The 22,302-nt window shown below is 37.0% G+C and overlaps 1 protein-coding gene and 1 pseudogene across 4 annotated transcripts in view; one reads left to right on the top strand and one right to left on the bottom strand.

The window, feature by feature from the left end:
• The window catches only part of CNTN6 (contactin 6), a 163,575-nt gene extending 143,861 nt beyond the window's left edge, over positions 1–19,714 (bottom strand). For all 4 annotated transcript variants that reach the window (XM_032592341.1, XM_032592342.1, XM_032592344.1 and 1 more), the window contains exon 1: positions 19,545–19,714. In XM_032592341.1, the coding sequence (XP_032448232.1) occupies positions 19,545–19,686 (142 nt within the window). In that variant the 5' untranslated portion in view covers positions 19,687–19,714. The remainder of the gene's footprint in view (positions 1–19,544) is intronic.
• The window catches only part of LOC115508493, a 607,545-nt pseudogene that overhangs the window by 489,763 nt on the left and 95,480 nt on the right, over positions 1–22,302 (top strand).

The raw sequence follows: 22,302 nt of genomic DNA, 5'->3' as shown, positions 1-22,302 counted from the left end.
GTTATAATTAAAAACTTTTAAAGAAATTAAAGTAGGTCATTTAGAATGATCCTATTTATATAAATGTATGTGCGCAGGAGGCGGGGAGGGGGCACCTGGGTAGCTCAGTCAGTTGAGCCTCCTCTGACTCTTGATTTCACATCGAGTCATGATCTTCCAGCTTCTGAGTTTGAGCCCGGCATCGGACGCCACACTGATGGTGCAGAGCCTGCTTGGGATTCTCTCTCTCTCCATCACTCTTTGCACCCCACCCTCACTCTCTCAAAATTAATAATATTTTTTCATGTTTATTTTATTTTTGAGAGAGAGAGAGAGAGAGAGAGAGAGAGTAAGTAGGGGAGGGGCAGAGAGAGAGAGGGAGACACAGAATCACAGAATCCGAAGTAGGCTCCAGGCTCGGAGCTGTCAGCACAAAGCCTGATTGGGGGCTCGAGCCCACACACTGGGAGATCATGACCTGAGGTGAAGTCAGCTGCTTAACCGACTGACCCACCCAGGTGCCCCAGATCTCTCTCAAAATGAATAAATAAATTAAAGAAAAATGTATGTATGTGTATGTGTGCATACAGGCATATAATTAAAGTGTACAGAGGTGGCAATTTTATTTTTTAGTTTTTTTTAATTTACATCCAAATTAGTGAGCATATAGTGCAACAATGATTTCAGGAGTAAATTCCTAGTTCCCCTTACCCATTTAGCCCATCCCCACTCCCACAACCCATCCAGTAACCCTCAGTTTGTTCCCCATATTTGTGAGTCTCCTGTTTTGTCCTCCTCCCTATTTTTATATTATTTTCATTTGCAACTACGTGGATGGAACTGGAGGGTATTATGCTAAGTGAAATTAGTCAGTCAGAGAAAGACAAAAATCATATGACTTCACTCATACGAGGACTTTAAGAGACACAGGTGGCAATTTTTTAAAGAATGATGTGTCTTGTGGTTTTCTCATATTTTACATCATTTAAATTGTCTTCAATAAGCATGAATTATTTACCCAAAATATAATAGACTTATGCTAATTTTGAGAAAAGAGAGATTGAGATCAAAATTATGCCTTAGATGACCAGGTAAAAGTTCAATATTTCTTGATAAGTCCAATCAGTTGAAAATGGTGTCAGTAATATGCATGACTGCTTAAGAAATCTATCGAGAATTAGCAAACGAAATTACCTTGAAGGTTCTTACTTTCAGCCTGCAGCTACAATATCAGCATTTATCAACATATGACAATTATAGGGAGAATATAAACATGGATAGCTCTATTTACATCAAGAAAAAGAGGGAGAGTCGACTTCAATATTTTTATGATCTCAGTTTTGCGAGGAACAAGGCTACTCAGTTAAGAGAATAAGCAATTCGACTATAAACCTTCTTTCTCTTGCTCTCAGGAACCTAAGTGCAAAGACTATGGTGTCACAGTGCTGGGCTCTGTAAGGAGAGATGGTATGAGAGCCGAAGCAAAGAAAGTCACCAAGCCCTCTGACGCAAAGCAAGATGAAAGTCTGGGAGGGTAATTAAGTATGCTGTAGGGCTTTTGTCTACTGACAAAAAAAGGAGGATGATTGAAATAGATTAATTAGATTAGAACATCCACATTGAATCACTGTTGTCCCTGTCTCTAAACAAAATCTTATCTGTTCAGAGAAAGAAAATGAAGAAACTGAACATTCTGACTTTCCCAAATGTATCTGTGCAATTTCTTTTTCCAACAGGGGATCTTTGTTAAGGAAATGCCACGAGAAGATTAGTAGGCCCTGGACTGAGCCAAACACCAACAGGATTTAAAATGACCCAACTTGGAGGTTCACAGAGATCTATCTTACCACTACCTGTCCATCTCCTCAAGTCAAGTTGACAGGAAGGGCCCTTCCTTTGTGTACAGAATATGCTTTCCCCTTCAGCTTTGCATCTCCTGAAGCTTAGTCCTCAGGAGTCAAATGAGCATCTTAGTCAGGAGACTTGAATTTTAAAACAAGGATCATGACTATCAAAAATACAGAAATGTGAAATCTTGATTATACTCCATATTTTATTATTTTTGTTAGCTATTTCCTTTCTTTCAAATAATTGGGAGAGAAATGCCTTAAAGTTTTATTAAATTATTTTTGTAAAGTGAAAAAGCAGTTCACAAATAACAAATATTCATATGTATGTGTGTATATAATTAATTCACATAAGAAAAAATTCTAGAAGAATCTACTAATGTTCATAGTGGTTGTCTCCAATGCAGGTATATTATTAACTTTTCTTTATTTTCTAATTTTTATGTATCTTTGAATATTATTATTACTTTAAAAATTTTTACTTTTGGGGGAGAAGTGGCAGAGAAAGAGAGGGAAACAGTGAGTTCCAAGCAGGCTCCACACTGTCAGTGGAGAACCCGCCTCAGGGCTCAAACCCATGAACCATAAGATCATGACCTGTGCTGAAGTCAGATGTTTAACTCACTGAGCCGTCCAGGCACCCTTATATTTAAATATTACAGTAAATATTAAATATTACTTATATATTAAATATTACAGTAATATTAAATAAAACTTGATCACTAATAAGGAGGAAAAAGGCACACAAAAAGAAGAAACACAGGTCTCATTACTTGTCCCTGAAAGGCAGCATGTAATCAGACTTTAGAGAAGTGAATTTCAATACAGAAAATGAGTGTTAGAATGTGTTAAAAGGGAAAGGAAAGTTGGGTGACATCTACACAGTGGGTATAGGTTGTGGGACAAAAACAAAAGACCAACACTTGAAATTCAATGGTGTATAAAATCTGGGTTGAAAAAAGAAAGAAGTTGCCCTCATTGTGTGTTTTAATGTTTGATAGGCTTCATTTTGGAGAAATGACTCTAGACACAGGCAAGTGAACCTCATGTAGTTGGGCAGAGTGCCAAATTATGTGAAGAATCCTTGACATGGTTGGTACAGGCAAAGTCCATCCTGGCCCAGCGACTAGGCAATAGAATTTTAAGGCAAAACCAGACCTGAGTCAGGACTAAGTATCAATTCGCCCATAACACAGAATAATTAATGGGTTGGGAAAATGTTGTTTGAGATATTTTCTGCGATGAATCAGTTGAACAATACAGTTGAGAAATACTGGCTAGTGTGTTTCTCCTCACACAGACGACCTTCCAATATTGAAGAGTCAGGTAATGCAATAACATCTTTGAATTTCACGATTACTTGCCTTCCTAATCTTAATGTCAGGCAGTATTAGGGTACAATTGGCTGTAAGTGTTTATGAATTAAAAGTGAGACCAGGTGTCATGGCTGGATTTTTCTCTAGGTGAAAATTTTCTTTTGGATTTCACTATGGTTTGGATTCCACCAGATCACCAGATGAATACAATGAAAGGAGAAATGAACAGTTGAGACAGTCAACACAGAACAGTCAACACAGACCAACACTAGAAAGAAGATGTTTCAAAGATAAGCCAGGGAAGTTTGTCCCAATAAAGGAGGAAATGATGACAAGAGGGACAAGGCATAACTGTTAAGATTACTATATTGTAGGAATCAGTGAACCAGAGTACTGTTGGAGTTCATGGACAGGAGATAGCGAGCAGGGCAGTTAAGAAGTAATGTTCCAGAGTTGAGAAGGTTGAAAATCATAAATGGGCTAAGCTTGACATTTTAGATATTTGACAAGGTCCTGGAGTCAGGGTGGCTTTTGCTTAAGTTAAGAAACAAAGTCAATGGAAGACAAAAAAACAGGGAACTGAGAAGTCAAGTTATTAAATTTTGAATGTTGAGTTAGTGAAAACTGAAATTGTCAAGGATATGACAGGAATGTTATGAACAGAGTAACAGTGATCTAGGAGATAAAGTCTTCGGGGAACTATGGGGGTGATCTCAAGACAGAACACGATGGCTACATGGGTAGCATAGTCTGATGGAATGATCATAGTGCCTAGGGCATTAGTAATAAGAAAGGAAGAATTATCTAGACGTGACACTGAGGAGAAAGGAGGACTCTATCCCTATTCACAGACCAAGTAGAAGTGGTAGCAGCAAGAGAGTGTGGGAGAAAATAGTCACCATTTTGGAGGGATACCAGAGAAGCAGTGGCCTCAGATCAAAGCCAAACTTCAGTCAAAATGATATGATGAGGAAAAGGTTGAGAGCAAAAAATAGAAGGATTCAGCTGATGACTGATCTTTGGTTTCATGAGATCTCGGGAAGAATTTCAGCAATTAAGGAGGGCTGCAAAGTGGATTCAGAAATGGGAACATGCAGTCATGCACAGATCAGGGTTTGGGCAATGGGGGAGGGGGTGATCTTGGAACTCTAGCCTTATTATAATGACTTATGGATACCACAGGGGAGGCCTAACACCTCAGACATGGTCATGTTAAGGGAAACTTGTGCAAGGATGTGCAAGGATGGTTATGTGTTTATGGGAGATCTTGTCAAAACCCCTTCTTCATTCCTGCTATGAGAATGTGGAGTTGAAGTGGAGAGACAATTTCATCCAGGGCATCACAAACTCTGGCACTTCTTTCTGTGAACTGCAGAGAGGTGGAATATGCAGACGGGGTAAGTGGGACCATAAGCAGGACAGATACATCTTTAGGACACCTGCCATTGGGGATGCTTTGAAAGGCTATGGCTGTGTTCCAAGCCTGACGTCTGTTGCCAGTCAAAGCCAGGTTTAAAATCCTACCTCTGCCACTAACTCAGGTGGGAATTGAAGCATGCCCAGGAACTTTTTTGCCCGGTGCTTGGCTTACTGAATATATGTTACCTTTTATTAATGCTAATATTTACATCGATAACAAGAGTCAAGACCCTCAGACAGCCAGACTTGCCAAACAGAAATGTCATGAACCCTGATTTCATGTCTTTTTCATGAAACCGGCCAGATTTCATGTCTTTTTCAATGAAAACCATAGGATTACTTTCCAAAAGAATATTGAAAATGGTACAAAGATCAGAGAGCTTTCCAGAGAGCTGAGAGGCTGGCATTGCCCTCTAGCACAGTTGTTTACTTTTGATTACTTTTGTGTAAAACTGATGAAATAATTAAAATAAATCCTTTGTGTTCAAGGGATAGAACACTAGTAAGAACTCAAGTAGCTCTTATGGATGGGATTTCTGGAAGAATTAAACAAGGGTTACGTAATCTCCATTCATGAAAGAATTGATCTATGCAAAACAGCTTATTAATACATATGTGAAAGTTGATCTCTCAGTTGTACAATTCTCAAAAAGGGGGGAAAACACCCTGCAGTTGACTTGTGAAATGATGTATGAAGATCTAGTCTCATCCTCATTTGCATTTTCTGGTGTCATGATAAAAATATTGCCTAGTTGGGGGAGCTGGGTAGCTCAGTTGTTCAAGCCTCCAACTTTGCCTCAGGTCATGAACTCGTGTTAGGTGAGTTCGAGCCCCGCGTCGGGTTCTGTGCTGACAGCTCAGAGCCTGGAGCCTGCTTCAGATTCTATATCTCCCTCTCTCTCTGCCCCTCCCCAGCTTCCACTCTGTCTGTCTGTCTGTCTGTCTGTCTGTCTCTCTCTCTCTAAAAAATAAATAAACATCAAAAAAAAATGAAAAAAAAAGAATTCTTTTTTAATAAAATAGTATTTCTGACAGGGGATTAGTTAAAAACCTCATACTTTGGATAGTTCTCAAGCACATTTTTTTCCTTGTTCTTTATTCTAATGTTTTATATACATACATGGTGACCCTGTGGTTATAGCTGCAGAGACACAAATAGAGAAAATATACTTATTGTGCAAACTGTTCCCATGTGTGTTAGGGACATAATAGGTGCTCAAGAAATATGAATTATTGGAACGTATCACTGAATATGTTGAACAGCCATCTTATAGTTTGGAAATACAGATTAACATTTGCTTTTCCCCTGGATTCATGTAGACCATAACAGAGCTGACTCCTTGTATCCCCTTGGGTTGACCCCTATATTAACACTACTAGTGGATTGCCTTTAGGCAGTATTCTAAATCTTATTTTGAGACTGTGTTTCCTATTCAATCTGGTATTGAAGCTGACAACAGTAGTGTCACCTGGATTCTTGCCAGAAATATAAATTATCGGGTCCCACTTTAGGCCTACTGAATCAGTACTTGTATTAATAAGATCCACAAGTGATTCATATGCACATTAAAATTTGACAAGCGCTCATTAAATGATTATGGAAGTGAGCTAAACCATCAGAATGAGTGGTATCAAACCCCAGCTTCACTGTTTTCTAGTGTTTCTGGGCATATTATTTCACTTCTCTGATCCACATTTTCTTCATCTATAAAACCAGGATTATAATTTTACATGGTAGTTTTGGGGACTGAACCAGATTATTCTCTTTAACTAGGAAGAACTGTTGAGAAGGTTGGTACCTCCTTTTAGGAACATATGTCTAAAGCATCTATCATGGAGGGCATTGTCAGATCACAAAACTTGAAATGCTCCTGCCTTATTTCTATAAATTCCTATCTCTTCACTCCTACGAAAATGGAGCAGGGGATAACATAAATATAGTAACACCAATTCAGGATCCAGAACGACTTTCTTCCCAAGCATCTATCTTATCAATACAGGAAGAGGCTTAGCCTAAGAAAAGTACACAGAGGAATGAATGTTCAAGGAGAATATTTTAACCCAGTTTTCTGAAATAGGTAGGTAGGAGTTCTGCAGGGAGCTATGCTTTGTAAAGTTTCCACCAAGAAAAGCCACATAATATATAAACAGAGTGAGCACTGGATTCACTCAAAGTTTGAAGAATTCAGCAACTCATTTCTATTGTTCATGTTTCTGAGATCCTACTGATATAATGGCTACAGCCAGAAATCAGAGACTGAAGGGATTCACACATACTGATGGTAACAATGGCTACAGTAATAGAAAACTGGGCACATATTGGGAAGCCTCCCAACAGATGTTATGGAAAAGGTCTGAGAAGTACCCAGTGAATGTTAGCTATTATTTTTGAGATAGAAGAAGCTACCATAGGAAACTCAGTAAGTGTGAGAGCATGTTTGTGAGGGGAATGCCATTTGCTGAATCGCTCACTTTGCTCTTGATGAGGATTCACAGGAGAAACCTCTCAGGTTCTAGAGTCAGAGCAATTATGCTCACAGGAACAATGACATGTTTTTATCCCATGAAAGATATGAACCCCCTTTCTTATGTGCTGGCCACTAGAAAGTTCAATTTCAGTAAGTGGATAGAACCTTATGGTACTTATTTCTTATACTTTTTATTCTCTTCAAGCTCTCTTCTCCTTGAGTTCAGCTTAAAATTTGAACCTCATTTTTTTCTTTATCCATATCATTTATTCTAGTAACTATCAGACATCAAGAATTATCGTTAAGACTGTAGTAATTATTAGAGTGTGGCATTTGTACAACCATAGGCTGATATACCAAAGAAACAGAAGAGAGAGGCTAAAAGCAGTCCCAAGCATTCATAGTTGATTTTTTTCAAAGCTGACACTATAGTAGAGTGAAGGAAGAGCAAATTTTTTTAAGGAATGCATTTTTTAATATATTTGCTGACTCAGTTGGACCTGTAAAGAAAAAAAAACATATATATACTGAACCTACCTTGTACCATGTAAACAAATAAATAATTTCCAAGTGAACTGCAATTTTAAACATGAAGGACAAAACAATAAACTAAAAGATAACATAGAAAAATATCTTCATGAGTTCATGCAGGGGAACATCTCTTAAAGTTTTTCCAGAAAGGATCATTACATATAGGAAAAGATTGACAAATTAGACAATATGGAATTTAAAATTTTCTGTTTATCAAAAGACATAACTAAGAGAGTAAAAACTGAAGTTGTATAGTAGAAGAAGCAGTTTCCTATATATAAGCAGCAAAGTGCTCAGATCTAGAATCAGTCACTAAGAAAAAGAAAAACAACTCTAAAAAAATGGAAAATGGTTTAAATTTTGTTTTGAGATTTTATTTTTGAATAATCTCTATACCCAACATGGGGCTCAAACTTACAGCCCCGACTGGGGTCAAGAGTTGCATGCTCTACTGACTGAGACAGCCAGGTACCCCTAAAAAATGATTTAGATTTTTTAAGCTGGGTGTCAGGGCAAAGGGGGAGTTGCAGGTAGCCAATACACATATAAAAAGGTGCTCTGGGTGCTTGGGTGGCTCAGTCGGTTAAGCATCTGACCCAGTTTCACCTCAGGTCATGATCTCATGGTTTGTGGGTTTGAGCCCTGCATCAGGCTCCAAGCTGAAAGTGTGGAGCCTGCTTGGGATTGTCTCTCTCTCCCTCCCTCTCTTTGCTCCTCCCCGACTCGGTCACATATGCGGGCACGTGCTCTCTCTCTCTCTCAAAAATAAATTTAAGGGGCGCCTGGGTGGCGCAGTCGGTTAAGCGTCCGACTTCAGCCAGGTCACGATCTCGCGGTCCGGGAGTTCGAGCCCCGCGTCAGGCTCTGGGCTGATGGCTCGGAGCCTAGAGCCTGTTTCCGATTCTGTGTCTCCCTCTCTCTCTGCCCCTCCCCCGTTCATGCTCTGTCTCTCTCTGTCCCAAAAATAAATAAACGTTGAAAAAAAAATTAAAAAAAAAAAAATAAACTTAAAATATGGGGCGCCTGGGTGGCTCAGTTGGTTAAGCGTCCGACTTTGTCCCAGGTCATGATCTGACAGTTCATGAGTTTGAGCCCCACATCAGGCTCTGTGCAGATGGCTCAGAGCCTGGAGCCTGCTTTGGATTCTGTGTCTGCCTCTCTCTCTGCCCCTCCCCCATTCATGCTCTGTCTCTCTCTCTCTCTCTGTCCTTCAAAAATAAGCATTAAAAAAATAAAAAAATAAAAAATATAATTAAAAGGTGCTCAGTGTCATTAGTTATCTGAAAAATAAATTAAACCAAAATAAGATACACTTAACATATGTTCTCCAAATGCTAAAATTTAAAAAAGAGTGGCAAATAAATAAATCCAAAATGGATGAAAGACCTAAATGTGAGATAGAAAATCATCAAAATCCTAGAAGAGAACAAAGAGAGCAACCTCTTTGACCTGAGCTGGAGCAGCTTCTTACTAGAGATATCTCCTGAGGCAAAGGAAACAAAAGAAAAATGAACTACTGAGACTTCATCAAGATAAAAATCTTCTGCACAGCAAAGAAAACAATCAAAACTAAAGGTAATCTTTGGAATAGGAAATGATACTTGCAAATAACACATCCGATAAAGGGTTAATATCCAAAATCTATAAAGAATTTATCAGGGCACCTATTGGGGGAGGGGGTGCTTAGTTGGTTGAGTGTCTGACTCTTGATTTAGGCTCAGGTCACGATTCCAAGGTGGTAGGACAGAGCCTTACGTCAGGCTCTGTGTTGAACATGGTGCCTGTGTAAGATTCTGTCTGTTACTCCTCTGCCCCTCTCTCTAGACTTCTCTCTCGCGCGTGCTCTCATTCTAAATAAATAAATAAATAAATAAATAAATAAATAAATAAATGTAACTTATCAAACTCAAAACCCAAAAACCAAATAATTCAGTTAAGAAATGGGCAGAAGATATGAACAGACATTTTTCCAAAGAAGACATACCAATTGCTAACACACATGAAAAGATTCTCAACATCACCCATCATCAGGGAAATACAGACCAAAATCACAATGAGATACCACCTCACACCTGTCAGAATGGCTAAAATTAACAAAGGAAACAACAGATGTTGGTGAGGATGCAGAGAAAGGCAAAACCTTTTACACTGTTGCTGGGAATGCAAACTGGTGCAGCCAGTCTTGAAAACAGTATGGAGGTTCCTCAACAAGTTAAAAATAGAACTACCCTATGACCCAGCAATTGCACTACTAGGTATTTACCCAAATGAAACAAAAATACTAATTTGAAGGGGCATATACATACCGATGTTTATAACAGCATTGTCTGCAATAGCCAAATTATGGGAAGAGCCCAAATGCCCATTGAATGATGAACTGACAAAGAAGATATGATATATAATATCACTCAGCCATCAAAAAGAATGGAAACTTACCATTTGCAAAGACATGAATGGAGCTAGTGTATTATATTAAGCGAAATAAGTCAGAGAAACACAAACACCATATGATTTCACTCATATATGGAATTTAAGGAACAAAATTGAGGTGCCTGGGTGGCTTAGTCGGTTAAGAGTCGACCCTTGATTTTTGCTCAGGTCATGATCTCATGGTTCATGGGTTCAAGGCCCGCATCCGGCTCTGTCCTTACAGTGCAGAGCCTAATTGGAATTCTCTGTCTCCCTCTCACCCTGACCCTTCCCCACTCTCTCTCAAAAATAAATAAACATTAAAAAAAAAGGAACAAAAGAGATGAACATGGGGAAGGGGGAGAAAAGAAAGGGAAGCAAACCATAAGAGACTCTTATTCAATATAGAGAACAAACTGAGGGTTGCTGGAGGAGAGGTGGGCAGTAGATGGGCTAAATGGGTGATGGGCATTAAGGAAGGCACTTGTCAGGAGCACTGGGTGTTACATGTAAGCAATGAATCACTAAATTCTACTCCTGAAACCAACATTACACTACATGTTAACTAACTGGAATTTAAATAAAACTTAAAATAATAACAATGAAAAAAGACTGGCAATGGTTAGTGTTGTCAAGGAACCATTGTTGGTAAGAGGCTAAATTAATAAAATCACTATGGACAACAGTTGGTATTATCTTTTACAGTTGTACATATGCATACCCAAATGCCCTGTAATTCTACTCTATTTATTTACAACAGTGAAATGTATTCACAAATGTACCAAAAGATATATATATATATATATATACACACACATACATATATATGTATATTATATGTATATACGTATACATATATGTATGTATATGTGTATATATGTATGTATATATATGAATATTCATAAATAATTATTCACCTTTGCCTCTTGAAAAAAACCCAGAGTTCCCTTAACAGCAGATGTCATTCATAAACTGTAGTATATTTATACCGTAAAATATTATATAGCAATGGAAACGAATGAACAGTGACTACCTACAGTGTGGATGAATCTCACAAGTATTATTGGCTACAAAGCCAACAATGAATATGTGTTGTGTGGTTTTATACATATGAAATTCAAAAAGCTAATATTTAATTATAAACTGACAAGCAAGGTATTGGAGAGGAAGGAGGAAGTAGCAACTGAAAGAGTATGAAGGGGAGGGCATTCTGGGGTGTTGGTAATATTCTGGATTAATCATGCTTTATTGAGCTGTTTCTGTGTTTTACAGTTTTCTATATGGGTCAAACCTTTTGGAAAATATAGCATATAAATTAATACCTTAAAATATGATAAACATTTCCAGATGTTGGCAGCAAAACCTCTTTACATTTGTATTTACTTTTTAATCTTATTTTGTCTATTTTTAAGTTTGTTTATTTATTTAGAGAGAGAGAGTAGGGGAGGAGCAGAGAGAAAGGGAAAGAATCCCAAGCAAGCTTCATGCTTCAGCTTGGACCCCAATGCAGGGCTTAATCTCATAAATCTCAAGATCGTGGCCTGAGCCAAAATCAGGAGTTTAACGCTCAACTGAGCCCCACAGGTCCCCCTGTATTTCTAAATACTTGATTCTAATTTGCTATTTGGTAACATTGGGCATATATTAACAATAAATCTGAGATAATATTTCCTCCGATTCTTTAACACAAAAATTTTGCTAAAATTCCCAGTTGTTTTATAAATCTCAGAAGCAAAATCTCAATGATGCATGCTCATAACTTCCTCAAAACCATTTGTCAAACAGCAAGGGAATAACAAATAATCATTTTACCTTTTGGTTTCTCTCTTAGTTTTATAAATCAGAAACTCTCAGTTTTGATAGGATGAATAACTTAATTTTTAACATTTCCTCTCCCGCCCCAACTCAGTCTGTGCAGCTTAAATGTGCAATTTTATTTAAATGGACCAAAAAGACTAGGTCCCACTGAATATAAGTAGAGGTGGGAGGTGAGAGGAGGCCTGAATTTTGAGAGTATCATTTCTGATAAGGTACATAAATAGACGTCCAGCAGTGATAGTGAAGGAAAAAATGAGGCTAAAACATTGGATAACCTGCTTCCCTGTTGATTTTAAAAATAAATATAATAGTGACTTGCTGTAATTCAACCATGTGACTGTTCCAATTCCCCTTAAGATAGGCATTGCCTTTAAAAGCAAAGACAAAGCTTACCCCTTAATATTATCAATTGGTGGTTACTAGTATATTAAGACAAATTTAGAATATTAATTTCATTGAAACACTGTTTAGTACTATTTCCCAGATGATAATGAAAACCCAGTAGTGAAGTATCAATTTTCTTTCAAGAAATTACAGAAAAATATGGATGTCCCCATTTTGTTTAGCTAATTCTTTTCCAATGTACCAAAAAAGGTTAAAAGCCAACTAGTATTTTCATTTGTAATTAGATATGCATTACCCACTTAACACATACTTCACAATTATCAGAGACTTTAAATGTTCCAAATGTGTTTCTAAGTGTTATTTAGATTTTTTTCCCTGGGTCTTAATTTATTTTTAAGATATAAATGTACTTTATCACCATATTATCAGGATCATGTATAACTGTTTTTGCATTTCTTATATATGAAAAAAAAAATCTGAAGGCATTCTAAACTGATAAAAGACCTCTATATTATGGCTTTTACATGGATACTTTTCCTGTTGTGCTGTGACTATGGTTTTTATTCATTTGAATTCTGTTTTACTTTCTCCATCTATAAATCAACATATTTAAAAACTATTTTGAGATGGTGACATGAGAAATTCTGGTCTGCTGTTGGTTGGGTGATCTTGGGCAAGTAACAGAGTTCCCCAACTTGAATTTTTCCAACTATAAAATATGGTTTAGAATAGCTTACCGGTATAGACTAAAGATGAATGGCATTGCAGATATAAAATTCTTTGCATTCTTCAGGAAAACAATGATGATGAGTTTAAATGCCTATTTTTGTAGCTCTTTAAAATGAATTATTATTGCATTTTAACCTGGAACCCTCTAAAATAATTCCTGTGATACAGAGCAAGAATTCTTTTTTTTTTTTTTTTAATTTTTTTTTTCAACGTTTTATTTATTTTTGGGACAGAGAGAGACAGAGCATGAACGGGGGAGGGGCAGAGAGAGAGAGGGAGACACAGAATCGGAAACAGGCTCCAGGCTCGGAGCCATCAGCCCAGAGCCTGACGCGGGGCTCGAACTCACGGACCGCGAGATCGTGACCTGGCTGAAGTCGGACGCTTAACCAACTGCGCCACCCAGGCGCCCCCAGAGCAAGAATTCTTTAACCCCATGTTATAAGAGTGAAAACTGGGTTTGGAGCACCCCTAAATATGTGTACTATAGTTTTAATAATATCAGTAACATCATTAATGTATCAGACTAATATTTATATAAGAAACGTACGGGGGTGGTTCAGCTGGTTAAGTGTCCGACTTCAGCTCAGGTCACGATCTCACGTTCTGTGAGTTCGAGCCCCGCGTCGGGCTCTGTGCTGACAGCTCAGAGCCTGAAGACTGCTTCAGATTCTGTGTCTCCCCCTCTCTCTGCCCCTCCCCTGCTCATGCTCTCTCTCTGTCTCAAAAATAAATAAAAACATTAAAAAAAATTAAAAAAAAGAATGTGGCATTTTCAAACTATGATTTGTAAACAACTTCAAAATCCTTAACTACGTTCAAAATATTTCCATTATTCTGAGGATAAATACTGATGTCCCAGCCTTGGTCTATTATATTATAGTTGCATAGCCAGGTCTCTGCCGAGCAGTCCATTAACACCTCACAGTCACCCTTACCCTCTGCTCAACGTGTAATCAGTATTGTCCTGATATCGATTCTGTATGAAATGCGTAATATTAACACCCCATTTTATGCATGAATGAACACTTGTGCACAATGTCACAGTGAGTGGAGAATATACTCCAAACACAGTCATTTTGCCTCTGGTGCCTCTGCCTAAAAGCATCACACCATGATGGGTTTTTGTGTGCTTCTTTGGCATTTCATAGTATCACTCAATCATTCCACTTTTTACAGACTGGGTTTGGATATAAAGGGACTCCAAAATTTGGAAGTACCTGCCTTCAAATTATTTTGCAGACTCTTCCTAGAAAACTAGTCATTTCATGAACTTGGCCTTTCATGCCTGGTCTTTTGTCAATCTCCTCAGATTTTCTCTGGTATTTGAGCTTGTTCACATATCTGCTTTTCTTCTTGTTATCCTTTCCTTTTTTTTTTCTTTTTTTAAGTTTATTTATTTATTTTGAGAGAGAGAGAGAGATAGGACAAGCAAGAGAGGGACAGAGAGGGGTACAGAGGATCAGAAGTGGGCTCTATGCTGACAGCAGAGCAGGGCTCAAACTCAAAAGCCGTGAGGTCATGACTTGAGATGAAGTCAGGCGCTTAATTGCCTGAGCCACCCAGGTGCCCCTGCTCTCCTTTGGCTCTGAATGTTCTTTCACTCACCTGTGTTTGGAAAACAAACTAGTATTTCAAGGCTTAATTCAAGCCCCCATTCCCTTTGGAATACTTCTATTGCCCTCTCTCCAATCCAGGCAAACCTTATGATTCCCCACTCTGGGCTCCATTGTAGGTTAGGTCTACTTCTCTCACTTCACCTGATACTTTTTTTAAGGAGGTGCGATAGGTGGTAGGAATGTGGATTCTACATTCTGATTGCATGGATTTAAACACGGACTCTGCCACTTATTGGTTGTGTGATATAGTGTGGGTTAGTTAATCCTTCTATGCCTCAATTTGCTCATCTGAAAATTACCTCATAGGGTGATTGTCAGGTTCACTGGAATCAATTTACTTAAAGAGTTTAAAATAATGCCTGCTGTCTAATATGTACTATATAGATGTTAGCAATTTCTTTCTTTCCTGTTTTTTTTAAGGTTTCACCTGTCTGCTCTGTGAAGACAGGGAGTAGCTATTTCTTATCTATCATTTAATCTTTCAGCCCAAGCACAGAGCTAGATTCATATAAATAAGGTGTTTTCTGGGTGGTTGGCTTGAATAAATCAATGGTCAGTTAGGAGATTCTAGTCCAGCTACTTTTTCCTCTGCAATAATGGGACAATCTTATTTGAAAGGGTATCTGTGATTAAATATTAAACAATGCATAACCAAAAAGTCCTATTCATGAGTAACTCTTATCCCAAATGTTTATCTATTCATTGGTAGAGTTGCATTATTACAAGAATCTCAAAAATATATATATATAGCTCAGTGAAATCACAGGTTTCTTTTAAAACACCTATCTTTTTTTCTCAAGGTTGACATTTTGAAGAGCAATGACAGATGCAATGTTCTCTCACACAAGTACAGAGTAATTCATTAACATACATATGAAAGGAAGAAGTCTACATTCAACCTTTACCACCAAAGTCCTTGAGAAATAAAAGAAATTCAAAGCAGCTACAAGTGTAGTTTGTAAAAAGTCAAACTGGTTTTATCATTCAAGAACACCAGGTTGGTAGCAGGAGCTTTTGGTAAATAGACACCTACAGAATTTGCTTTAGGGTTGAGGTTGGGGGGAAAAAGGAAGAGCTTAAAATAAAAAATCTACCTGAGAATTTGGAATGACAGAATCTTATGTGGAAGAAGTGAAGGGGTCTGTTTTTGTAATCAAGTAATTCAAAACATACCTTTAATAAGTCTTGTCTTGGTCACAGAGCTGGTTAAGGACAGATTTGATTTGATTTGGAAAGACATTTCATGATAGATAGCTTTGTATACATGGACCACATTTCAGCATGGTTTCATGGTGGGATGAATCAGGATGAGGCAAAATGTTATGGGCTGAGTCTAAAATAAACTCTGAGGGTGTTTTTGAATTGCTGAACATCCAGATAAAAGTTACAAACAAAAGCCATCAATTATCTAGAGGTATGTACCTACAGAGTCTTTCCCAGGGACAGGTTAGGTTCTGAAAGGCTGTTCATAGTTCATTTGTTCTGAAGGTCAAAGGGACACTATACAATTGACTGCCAACCTGTAGGGAGCAGAGTTATTGATACAATTTTGTTTTGATGTGTATCTTTGTTCTTACTATAGAAATTCACATGAGTAGGGCTTCTGGACCTAACTTTTCTATCAATAAGTAGATCAAATACCTTATATTAAATGTCTTACTTTGGGTTCCTTAGAAGCAGAGCCTAGGCAGACATTCAAGTCTGTATGATTTAGTGAGAGAACACTCCCAGGATAAAGGGAGGGAGGGAAGCAGGAAAGCTCCGGGGAAGGAGCTAAACAAGATGGGGTTCTCAGCTGTTGTCCAGCGTTAGCCTGATCCCCTGGGGAGTCTGGGGCATAAGTGGTAAAAGAGGTGCAGCTGTGGTCGCTAAAAGCTGGAGATGGGCACACTGTCCATTTACAGGGATCTGGACAGGGTATCAACAGCATCTGTCACCAGGATTATTGTGAAGTTTACTATCTTGAAGATACGGCTTAATATTTTCACAAGTACTATGCCAAGAGCAAATTAAATTTAAAAAGCACACATATTTTGTGTGGGCAGTGTTGGGGAAGGACTGACTACTATAAGATGAGAGGCATGAGTTTTAGAGTCTCTACTTTTATACTCAAGTTTCACCTGGTTCTCTAACAATGTACCTTTAAAAAAGCACCAATCTCTGTGAGGCTCAGGCTCTTAATCTGTGAAATAGGAACAACAATAGCATCTATCTCCTATGGTGGTTGCTGGGCTCAAGAAAGGTAACATATATATGTCAAAGCACCTAAAAGTCTTGAAAACAAGAGATGAAGAAACTCGTCTGGAGAAAGTGTAAAATGTAAATTAGAAGACCTTTCTATGAGTAACTGTAGCAGTTTGAAATATGTAAATGTTTGACCAAATTGAGGGAGGCAGTAAAAAATAACAAGAAGAATTAGAGCTTTCATTTCACAAATGCCTTTAAAGGATGGGGACTTTGCAATTATCTCCAGTAATCCAGGTCATTGTTCTATGGATAATGCTATAATTCCATTGAATAAATTTCTTAACAGAGGCTTACTATTGTTTAGAGGTGGCCTGATTTTACCAGTAGACATTTGACAATGATAGAATTTGAACTCAGATCTGTCTGTATCGAAAATCTTACCATTCCATTACCATTGTTATCCTACATACCAAAAGCCTTTTCTACCAACATGGGCACTGTTGGGAATTTATGAAGGTGGTGGTGAGGAATTCAAATTTAATCGAAGACACAGGTCTTGTACTTTAGGAACTTTCCATTAGGCTGGAGACTAGTATTTAGACTACTTTCTCTGTACAAAGAACCAAAACAGATACTTAATAAAGAAACCTTACTCTTTTCTTTTCTTTTAAGAATTATGATGAAGGAAAAAAAAATCCAACTCTATTCCACTGAATTCTGATGATACTATTTAAAAAAAAACATAACATAAAATTTACCATTTTAACCATTTAAAGTGCACAATTTAGTGGAATTGAATAAATTCAGATTGTGTAATCATTACTACCATTCACCTCCAGAACTTTATCATTATCCCAAACTGGAACTCTGTATTAATTAAAGTTAACTCCCGAATCTTCCTTCCACCCAGTCCCTGGGAGTCACCACTCTGCCCTCTGTCTCTATGAATTTTCCCTTCTAGTTACCTCAGATATATTAAATCATACAATATTTGTCCTGTTGTGTCTGGCTTACTTCACTTAGCAGGATTTTTTCAAGGCTACACATGTTGTATCAGAATTTTATTCCATTTTTAAAGTAGGATAATATTCTATTCTACACGTACACACACACACACACACACACACACACACACACACACACTACATTCAGGTTATTTCCACCTTTTAGCTACTCAGAATAATGCTGCTATAAGCATGGGTATATAAATATCTGTTCAAGTACTGCCTGCTTTTAAGTCTCTGAGGTAAATGCATAGAAATGGAATTTCTGTGTCATGTGGTAATTCCATTAATTTTCTTCATGAACCGCTAGACTGTCTTTCAGTGACTCTACCAGTTTACATTCCTATCAACAACGCACAAATGTTCCAATTCTTCCACATCCTTGCAAACATTTGTTATTTTCTGTTTGTGTGTGTGTGTTTTACTAATAGCCATCCTAATCGGTATGAAGCAGTATCTTACTATAGTTCTGATTTACATTTTCATAATGGTTAGTGATGTTGAGCATGTTTTCATAGGAAAACTTATTCTTGATTAGATATGTCCCTTCTATCATTTTCTCTCTTGTTTTTTTTTCAAAATAGCCACAAGCCTTTGTTCATATTCCACCTATCTCCATAAACTTTTGCATTATCTATTTATGCATATATAACACATTCAAATACATTTAGCAATGCATGTGTGTATATACATGAGTGTCTGTGTATATATGACCACATGCATATATGTATGTGTATATATACCTATATAATGCTTATATCTATCTATATCTATATTTATATCTGTATCTATATCATCTGTATCTATGACTAAATACACACACACACACACACACACACACACACACACACACACACACATTCAGAAATAAGACTACCCCCAAAATGGCCAACCTAAAAGGAAATGGGTATGAAGCAAGGGATCTTTGGAACACAAGACTTGCAATGGCAGATAGACTCAATTCTTAATTCATGTATCTGTTGATGACTACATTGGTTCTGCAAGGTAGGCTTTGAACATATATTTTATTAGTAAAATTTCAAAACAATTACTCTTTCAAAGTAACAGAATATACCTTTCCATGAGCACCCAAGAGACTAATTGCTAACTCTTTGGCCCCTGATATATCCTGTGAGGCAGGCGTGGGTAGAAGTGGGGTGGGGGAGGAGGTGTAAAGAGAAAAATTCAAGGCTTCTATTTCATCCATATCAACAAATATAATTAGTTTCAATCAAGGCTATCCCTGGATCCAATATGAAACATTTCAGTCCCCGGAAACCCTATGTATAAAGGATATAAGAAGCCATATGTCTATTGTTCATCTGCTAATGTCCTCAAATGTCACCAAGGTAATTACTTGGATGACATTTATGTGATGCAGCTGGACATTGTTACAGTTAATATAAAGTCTGCCTTTGGCAACCACTTTATTTCCACCTACATCTAACTGTGGGTGTATGATCACATTTCCTGGGAGAATATCCACCTCCCCCAAAAGACATCTCTGTCCTCAGCTTTTTCTCCCTGTGCTCTGCACACTAATATATAATGAAAAAGAAGAAGGGAAAAAAAGAAAGAAAGAAAAACAGTAATGTGTCATATATATATTTCTTAAAATTTATATCTGAAACTTTTAGAGATATTTCTCAACATAATTTATCAAATATAATAACAGTTATTTTCTTCCTTTTTTTGAAGAAGATTTTGACTATCCCTAGGAGTATGGATTCATTAAATGCACGCTGTCAAAACTTTTTACCTCCATAAATAATCACCCTCAAAGAACAGATGATTGGCAAAGCTAATATTTTAATATGAACAAAAATATTGTATTAAACAAACACAGGGATTAAATTTCCCCCCACAAACTCACATGCAAACTGGAGCTTCGCCTTCTGACTCAGTATTGTCCCCAGAGTGTTGGTGGCCAGGCACTGGTACATGCCAATATCTTGATCTGTGCGGGGACTACTGATTGCCAAATTGCCTTCATCCAACCTGTAGTGATAACTCATGGTAAAATCAATATCTGTGCCATTTTGCTTCCACCTTCAAGGGAAAAAAAATCAAATTATGTTAGAATATACAGAGTTGACCATTCCTTGTATTAAACAACAGGCAGCTGTACTACTAAGACCATGTATGTACGGATGTATATATTTACGTATTTATTTATTTGCTAGTACCATTTAAATCAGCAACAACAAACATGGTTACATGTGAAGACAATCCTTCAGTTTCACCAAAGATGACTGTATTTAGGAACTCAGTGATATCAACAACTACGTTATTTGAAAGATCTTCCACTCTTGATGAATCACAAACATTCACCCAGATGTGTACAAGAAGGCAACATAACTCTTGAAATGAGAAATAAAACTGAGACATTCAGTCAATAATACTGGCCATTCTATTCCTTTAGTGACTTTTCAAATAACATATACTATACCTGAACACCCACAACCGATACTGCAAAATTGGACGTTGAAAATGATTTAGAGATAGAAATCCGAGAAGCGTATATTACAAATGGCATAAAGAAAGCCAGTAAAGATTTTACAATGCCAATTTGAGGCTGATAATAAAACAATAATAACCCACCTACTTTGGAACATGATTGTCTCTGTGAGTCTCTTACTTGGAAAATTAACCATGCAGAATATATTTCAACAGTACTTACAAATGCCAAACTAAAATTATTCTTTAATAAAACAAATGCAGTTTGAGAGATTTTATTTTAGGCAGAAAATAGTCTCTTGACTTACCTATTAGTCAACTATAGGTACATGAATTAAGTAGCAGAAGGGCCTTACAGTTATATTTATTTTCAAAGAATGATAAGATGTTTTAGAAATTCCACTTGGTCATTTTAAGATGAATGAATACCCAGTAATTATCTTTAATCAAACCCAGTTCCTCCATGTTTCACCCCCTTTCTTCAAAATATCCAAACATTTTGAAGTATAAGTGTTGCATATTTAGTTAGATATATTCCTAGCTGTGTGTAGTCATAGAAATCATTTAGGAAGAAAGACACTTAAAAATATTGAATTAAGACAATCAGTCTTTTAGAAAAACAAATGAATGGCTTTTTCTAATGGAACATAGCCAATGTCCAAACCATGTACTTTCAGGATTTATGCCAGCTTTGCTATTATTTTCCCTTTCATGCTAAGATCGTATTAAAAATATGTTGAAGAGGGTGGATAACTGTAAGAAAGAAATTACATTTTATAATGTTATTCTAAGTGTCATTGACTTTTTTAGGAGCATCTTGAAATATCCAATGTAGAGACTATGGTAAATGTCTACTGTAGTATGAAAGAAATACAGACATAGGTAACCCTCTACCCTATTCAAACAGGTAAGTGATTGATCAAATATAAAATCAATCAGAGGTTTTTGATAAACTCTGCCGCTTTAAAATTATTTAGCCAATTCTTGTGTACCTCAAGTTCTTTTTAACAAAAAGAAGTTGAAAGAAAACAGCCAAAAACAGTACACTTTCTGTCAAATCTTTTTTCTAGAGAAATTTGTACAGTTTTTTGTTCTCAATATTAAAAATCAAATATAGAAACATTTTCTGTCTTTAGGCCTTTCTCAAGATTCCAATATTCTCCTTACCAGCTTTATAATACTGTCTTTCACAATTTGCTTACAGGGCATGATCTTTGGACCTCTATGTTCCTTTTCATTTTCAAAGCAAAGGATATACCACACTTAGTTTGCCAGCTCTCTTTAATGTTGGAATCAATCGCTGAAATAACTGCTGTCATCATTACATGCTCCTAATTAAGCTCAGTAATTGTTTTTCAACACAAATTCAAAGTTGTTGGCTTAGCTGCAGCAAATGAATTTTTCACAGTATCCCCATCATTCTAATCACTGTGGTACAATGATTATTAAACTGTGCATATAGATCAGGGGTTCAACTCTTGGTGTGGGCTTTGTCCTAATTAATATGTTTAAATCAATGGAGAAATAGTATTAATGATTTCCAGTGATTGTCATAAACACATTACTGATAGGAATTCAGACCCAGGAGAATTTTCCTATAATGCAAAGTAGGAAATTTGCTTTAAATGACTATTTTAAGCATCTGCATTAATATCATATTAATTCCAGGAAACATAATGAATTTGAACTAAAATCTTGACCTTTTTCTGGGGAACATCCTTTAATATTAAGTAATTAAGCCCTGTATCAAGAATATAATGGCTGGGGGGGTATGTTTATTGTCCTTAGATAATATACGTATGTGCGTATGTGTTTCAGAACTGGACCTTGCTACATTAAGTGTTTGTTAAAGTGCTTATTTCCTAGCCCATCCCTAAATTTCTGAAGGAGAACTCCAAAATCTAAAATTGTAACAGTCTCTCTGGGTGATTGTAATGTGTACTAAATTTGATTCCATTGACCTTGGCCTATACCAACAGTCCTAGGCCTAGCTTTGACATTCCCTTCCTGTGTATCCCTGGATGAGTCATCTAATTTTTCCAGAAGTCATATCCATTAATCATAAAATCTGCACAATTATATATATCCTGCTTTATCCCATGGGATAAAGAAGGCATCTTATTAAGAAGATGACGTGAGAAAATGAAAAGAATAGAAGGCAGAAGGACAACTTC

This window comes from Lynx canadensis, chromosome A2 (assembly GCF_007474595.2).
Source record: "Lynx canadensis isolate LIC74 chromosome A2, mLynCan4.pri.v2, whole genome shotgun sequence".
NCBI classification, from domain to species: domain Eukaryota; kingdom Metazoa; phylum Chordata; class Mammalia; order Carnivora; family Felidae; genus Lynx; species Lynx canadensis.
The sequence above is the reverse complement of the archived record's forward strand: the minus strand, read 5'-3'. Positions and strand labels throughout refer to the sequence as shown.